The sequence below is a fragment of the Dipodomys merriami genome, unplaced genomic scaffold (assembly GCF_024711535.1).
Source record: "Dipodomys merriami isolate MVZ:Mamm:240054 unplaced genomic scaffold, mDipMer1.0.p SCAF_156, whole genome shotgun sequence".
NCBI classification, from domain to species: Eukaryota; Metazoa; Chordata; class Mammalia; order Rodentia; family Heteromyidae; genus Dipodomys; species Dipodomys merriami.
In genome coordinates, this window is record NW_027202893.1 from 1,911,783 (window position 1) to 1,918,752 (window position 6,970).

Sequence of the window (6,970 nt, forward strand, 5' to 3'; positions counted from 1 at the left end):
AAAACACGGAAGTGGCGCTGTGGCTCAAGTGGTAGTGTTAGCCTTTAGCACAACAAGGTTCAGAGACAGTGCCCAGGCCCTGAGTTCAAGCCGCCAGGACTGGAAAAAGAAAAAAGAAAGAGAAAGAAAGAAAGAAATCTATAAATTGGAGAAGCAAGCAAGCAGCCAAAGGGCAGAAAACAAAATCAAATGTTTCATTAGTAAAGATTCTGCACCTTATTTTAAAAAATGATAGTTTCTGCTTAGAGATTAAAGGTAAGGCTGGGAGTGTGACTTAGTGGTAGGTTGCTTACCTAGTGTGCACAAAGCCCTGGGTTCCATTCCCTAGTACCATATTAACAGAAAAGGCAGGAAGTGGCACTGTGGCTTAAGTGGCAGAGGGCTAGCCTTGAGCAAAAGAAGCTCAAAGATAGTGTACAGACCTTGAGTTCAAGCCCCCAGGCTGGCAAAGTAAATAAATAAAAATAAAAATAAGAGATTTGAATAATGAAATGTATTTAAGAGAATGTCATTCTCATGAATGTATTTTAAAAACAAAATAAAGCAACCCCACCCACACAGCTGGAAAAAAGCTTCTGACAAACCAATTAAAACTTGTTTACCCAGGCCACTTCTTAATAAGAGAGCAATTTCACTAGGGTTATATAAGGATTTTGCAATGTGTGATCAGTTTAAATTTATTTACTCTCTAGTTCTCAGATCGGTTATTTTACTACACGGTCAGGTTTTTCCTAACAGCATTTCTCTAGTTGGGTAGCTTTATTCCATCATTCAGTGCTTCCTCCAAGGAATTTTTAGTCATTAATTTTATCTCTATTTCCCTTAAGAGAGATAACAATTATAAAATTGTTTTAAACAATTAAAAAAACCTTACATTGACTTTTGTGACAAATTAACCACTTCTTAAAATACCACTATTCCCAGAAACATAATGGAAAGACAATAAATTTCACAGTGATTCAGCTATACTACCAAAACCTGTATATTACAATACTGCCTTGGGCTGGGAATATGGCTTAGTGGTAGAATGCTTGCCTAGCCAGCATGAAGCCCTTGGTTCAATTCCTCAGTACCACATACACAGAAAAAGCCAGAAGTTGGGGGGGAAGGGGGAGGCTGGGAAGGGATGTGAAGGGTAAACCAAAGGAGGAGGCTGCAATGCTTGGTAAGAAATGTACGTATTATCCTGCCCATGTAATTGCAACCCCTCTGTACAGTATGTTCACAAATAAAATAAAATTAAAAAAAAAAAAGAAAAAGCCAGAAGTGGCACTGTGGCTCAACCAAAAACAAAACAAAAACAAAAAACACAATATTGCCTTTCACAAATAAGAAAATCAAGTATGAATTCCCCCCCCCCAAAAAAAAAATGTAGGCACAGCAGGGAGTCTTCCTCTCCTCCCTCCCTCCCTTTTCTCTCTCTCTCTTTCTCTCTCTCTCTTTCACACACACACACACACACACACACACACACACACACACACACACACACCACTGTTCCATTAACTTTTTAAAAGGCTATCAAAGATACAGATTTTACACGAATTTTTTTTTTTTTTTGGCCAGTCCTGGCTAGCACTCTACCACTTGAATCACAGGAATCGAACCCAGGACTTCATGCATGCTACACTCTACCATTAAGCCACATTCCCAGTCCCAAGATAGGGATTTTTTTTTTAATGAAGAATGCAGTATATTTTGCAAGAAAACAGCCAAGGTGTGCAAGGTAAACTAGGTCTTCTAAAATGAAATGATTCCTAGGGAAAAATAACTGTAACATAGTGGGAGAAAAAGCTAGAACCAGAGTTTGGAAGATCTGCTCTCTAGACCAGCATTATAACCTACTTCATCTCTGAGACATGGCTAGATTTTGAGGGGTTTTAAAAAAAATATCCGTTGAAAAATGTCCTTCTGAAAGAACAGGAATTGCCTCGACCGAGGTCTAACAACATTTTAAACCTGGAGTTCTGGAGAAACCACCGGCGTCGGCCAAACCTCGGCCTTCAGCGCTCACAGAGACACCAGCTTGGAGGCCACCCAGAGAAGGGAAAAGCGAGTTTCAAAGTGTAGCCCGAGGGGGCGGGGTGGGGTTGGAGGTTCTGCCCGGAGAAGCACAGTCCACATCCCAAGTCTGAAGAGTTCAATGAAAACCTAAAGTGTGAACTGTTTGGAAACAGCACCTCGGCCACACAGCGCCGCGCTCCGACGTTCCCCAACGCGGGGAAACGGAGCCCCCCCGGTCTAGTTAGTTACCTCAGCATCACCAAATCCGGGCCGGCAGAAGGTTAAAAGACCACATGACACACCAGAACTCCGCCAGGACCGGGAGAGACGGGCCACACCGGCCTCCACTCCGGGCAAGAATCCCTCCAGTCCCATTCGCCGGCTCTTCCCAGCCCACCGGGGTCCCCACCACGGCCCGGGGCGGCGCCCCTCCCCCACCGCCCGGGCCCGCAGCCCCCGCAGCCGACGCGCAGCCCGCGGTCTCCCCGGTTGTCAGTCCCTCCAGCCCCTCCCCCTTTAAAGGCTCTCCGGCCCGCCGTCTCCTCACCCGGGTTAGCAGCAGTCGCCGCCATGGCCTAGATGCCACCTCCACCTCGCCACCTCCTCCCCCCAGTGGGAGGAGCCGCCGCCACCGAGCCGTGGTGGGGGGGAGGGGGAGGGATGAGCCACTCCCCAGAAGCGGCACCCCACCGCAGCCACCGCTACCGCGGAACCCAAGATGGCGGACGCGCCACCCCCACCCCCCACCCCGAACACACTCCAGCCCGGCCCCAAGGGCTGAGAAGCCACGCCCGTGGTGTGGGCGGAGTCAAGTCATCGCCCGCCTCCTTGGAAAGATTGACCAATGGAAACACCAAGTCAGCCAGTGGGCCAGGCAGTTGTACTGTGCCAGCGAGTCCAAGGAAGGCAGAGCGAGGAAGAAGTCCAGCTGTCTCCCTAATCCCGCCTTCTTTGCGTCAGAGGTCAGTGATCGAGTGACGTCAGTGAAAAGCAATGAAAATGGGTGTTCCAATAAAGTTTCACTTAGAGAGTAAGGCCCGAGTTCCCCTTGCAAAGGGTTTGTAAATACTCATTTAGACGTTCTAATACTTAAACTTTACGTAGTGATTTATAATCTTTTCTAGAGTTTTTCTCTCTCAAAGGACCTTTGTTCAGTAACTTACTTTTGAATGCCTACTGTGGACTTGGTAAATACTGGGGAACTTCCTGCCTGTGAACTGTATAAAGCCTGCGACGACACCATTTGGTACTTGACCAGACAGACACTTAATGACCTGCAATGCTCTTTGCCTGCCTACGGCCAGTAGGCCTATACTCACAATTTTGTATAGCCCATAGCTATGTTTATCTAAATGAACTTTGGCAGAAAAAGGATTCCCCACCCCTGAAAGGGAAATACCTACAACTAACACCAAGAGAAAACTATGAAGGTATTTTGATTAAGAGTGAAGAGTGGAATGCCCTCCTTTAGTAAATAAATAATGACAAAGTGATAGGTTTTTAGTAAAGAAGTGATAAAATGATGACATATTCCTAATAATCAGAAGTACTTATGTTTACTCATTTAATGGTCAAAACAACATTGTGAGGTAGATTCTACTTTGTAGCCATTTAGCAGATAAAGAAATGCAAGGAAAAAGATTAAGTAAGGGATATCAAGCAAACAAGTTTAGTAGTGGTGTGGGAAATAAGTTGAATGAGTCTGATGGAGAAATCCTGTTCCACCTATTCTTGAGTTTTAGCCACATATTTATATTTTTATCAAAAGATAATACTACCAGGGCTGGAAAGGTGGCTCAGTGGTAGAGTGCTTGCATTGCATGCATGAGGCCCTGGGTTCGATTCCTCAGTACCACATAAGCAGAAAAAGGCAGAAATGGCACCGTGCTCAAGTGGTAGAGCGCTAGCTTTGAGCTGAAGAGCTGAGGAACAGTGCCCAGACCCAGAGTTCAGGCCACACGACCCACAAACACACACACACACACAAATTATTTAATATAAATTATTTAATATAAATTATTTAATATAAATTTAATCAGAAACAACGAAAATTCTATGAATATTCTATTAAGCATCTCTACATTCTTTTTTTTTTTTTTTTTTTTTGGTCAGTCGTTAGTTCTGTTTTTGTGAGTGGTTTACTGGAGATAAGAGTCTCACAGACTTTCCTGCCTGGGCTGGCTTTGAACCGCAATCCTCAGATCTCAGCCTCCTGAGTAGCTAGGATTACAGGTATGAGCCACCGGTGCCCAGTTTTTCAGTATTCTTAGAGGCTGTATATGTATTACAAAGACATTGATCTATTTATCTTATATATTATCTTATATTAATTAAAATCTGAGCATTTCAGCATAATTTTCATATTGTTTATAAATATTTGTTAAATTCTACTTCCCCCCCTTCTCAAGGCTAGTATTCTGCCTCTTGAGACACAGCTCCACTTATGGCTTTTTTTTTTTTTTTAATTAATTGGAGTCTGACACTTGCCTGCCCAGGATGGCTTCAAATGGCAATCATCAGATCTCAGCTTCTTGAATAACTAGGATTACAGGTGTGAGTCACCAGCACCTGGCCAAAAATTTAAAAAAAATTTTTTTTTGGTCTGGTCATGTGGCCTGAACTCTGGGCCTGGGCACCGTTCCTCAGCTCTATCAGCTCAAGGAGAGCACTCTACCACTTGAGCAACAATGCCACTTCTAGCTTTTTCTGCTTATGTGGTGCTGAGGAATCAAACCCAGGGCCTTATACATGCAAGGCAAGCACACTACCACTGAGCCACCTTCCCAGCCCCGAACTACATGTTTTTAAATTCAAGAATGTTTTAGTCAGGCACAGGAGGATCACAGTTGTAATCCTGAGTATAATGGTTTGAAGCCAGCTCAAGCAGATCAGGCAGAAAAGTTCACTGAAACTCTATCTTTCAATTAACCACCCAAAAGCCAGACATGAGGATATGGCTCAAGTAAGAGTTCAAAGCCCTGAGTTCAAGCCTCCCCTCACCCCCCCACAAAAAAAGGAAAGAAAAGAAAAGGTTAAAAATAATAATAAAGGGGCTGGGAAGGTGGCTCAGTGGTAGAGCACTTGCCTTGCATGCTCAAGGCCCTGGGTTCGATTCCTCAGCACCACATATGCAAAAAGAAAAAAACCAGAAGTGCCACTGTGGCTCAAGTGGTAGAGCGCTAGCCTTGAGCTGAAGAGCTGAGGGACAGCGCCCAGGCCCAGAGTTCAGGCCCCACAACCAGACCCAAAATAATAATAATAATAATAATAATAATAATAAAAAAAAATTCATTAAATCCTAGTTACTCAGGAGGCTGAGATCTGAGGATCATGATTCAAAGTCAGCCCAGGCAGGAAAAGCTGTGAAACTATCATCTAAAAAAAAACCACCAGAAAACCAGAAATAAATAAATATATACATTAAACCATGAAAACAGTAGTGATGAAAAAAGTAACAAGTACTTTCATTCAAAATCATACAGTTAAAAAAAATCTAACAAGAGGGCTGGGAAGGTGGCTCAGTGGTAGAGTGCTTGCCTTGCATGCATGAGGCCCTGGGTTCAATTCCTCAGCACCATGTAAGCAGAAAAAGCCGCAAGTGGTGCTGTGGCTCAAGTGGTAGAGCCTTGAGCTGAAGAGCTGAGGGACAGTTTCCAGGCCCAGAGTTCAAGCCCCACAACTGACAAAAAATAATAATAATAATAATCTAACAAGATATATAATGTGAATGTTACTTTAAATGTGGCATGCAAGCAGCTGAAAAAGTCAAATGTAAATAGGAAATTCAACTATAAATATCTAAAAATTAGATTTTATTGGAAAGTATGCCATTTGTTCTTTTCCCACTGCACTTTCAGTATTATGAAATTTTGTCAAACAGTGTCTTGGAGTCATTGAAGCCTAAAAAAAAAAAAAAAATGCAATAGCTGGGTGCTAGTGAGTCACCCCTGTATTCCTAACTACTCAGGAGGCGGAGATCTGAGGATCACAGTTCAAAGTCAGCCTGGGAAGGAAAATCTGTGAGACTCTTTTCTCCAATTAAACACCAGAAAACTGGAGCTGGGAAGGTGGCTCAGTGGTACAGTGCTTGCCTTGCATGCATGAGGCCCTGGGTTCAATTCCTCAGCACCACATAAGCAGAAAAAAAAAAAAAATGCTGGAAGTGGCGCTTTGGCTCAAGTGGTAGGGTACTGGCCTTGAGCAGAAGAGCTGAGGGATGTGCCCAGGCCCAGAGTTCAGGCCCCATGACCGACAATTAAACACCAGAAAACTAGCAGTGGAGCAATAGCTCAAAATGGTAGAACACTAGCCTTGAGCAGACAAGCTCAGGGACAGTACCCAGGCCCTGAGTTCAAGCCCCATGACCAGCCAAAAATAAATAAATACAATAATATCACTACCAAGTAAAATAAATGCAAAGTAGTGTTTCATAGTACATCACGGATGAGTGCTGTACACCAGAGATCAAGTATAGGTAGGAGGGAAGGGATGGTATGGGAAAAACAAAGGAGGAGGCAACAATGCTTGATAAGAAATGTACTCCTAGGGGCTGGGAAGGTGGCTCAGTGGTACAGCACTTGCTTGCATGCATGAGGCCCTGGATTTGATTCCTCAGCACCAATTAAGCAAAAAGAAAAAAGCCGGAAGTGGCACTGTGGCTCAAGTGGTAGAGCACTAGCCTTGAGCTGAAGAGCTGAAGGACAGTGCCCAGACCCAGAGTTCAAACCCCACGACCGGACCCAAAAAAAGAAAGAAAGAAAGAAAGAAAGAAAGAAAGAAATGTAGTCATTGGGGCTGGGAAGGTGGCTCAGTGGTAAAGCGCTTGCCTTGCATGCATGATGCCCTGGGTTCGATTCCTCAGCACCACGTAAGCAAAAAGAAAAAAGCCAGAAGTGGTGCTGTGGCTCAAATGGTAGAACGCTGGCCTTGAGCTGAAGAGCTGAGGGACAGTGCCCAGGCCCAGAGT

The 6,970-nt window shown here is 44.1% G+C and overlaps 1 protein-coding gene across 6 annotated transcripts in view; it reads right to left on the reverse strand.

Annotated features, from left to right (window-relative positions):
• The window catches only part of LOC138827485 (aryl hydrocarbon receptor nuclear translocator-like), a 62,324-nt gene extending 59,676 nt beyond the window's left edge, over positions 1-2,648 (reverse strand). For 5 of the 6 annotated variants that reach the window (XM_070023035.1, XM_070023034.1, XM_070023036.1 and 2 more), the window contains exon 1: positions 2,552-2,648. In XM_070023035.1, coding sequence (XP_069879136.1) covers positions 2,552-2,576 — 25 coding nt within the window. In that variant the 5' untranslated portion in view covers positions 2,577-2,648. Of the gene's footprint in view, positions 1-2,253; positions 2,326-2,551 lie in introns of those variants that run through there. The other variant, XM_070023033.1, reaches the window with a different exon arrangement.
• Between the last annotated feature and the right edge of the window lie 4,322 nt (positions 2,649-6,970).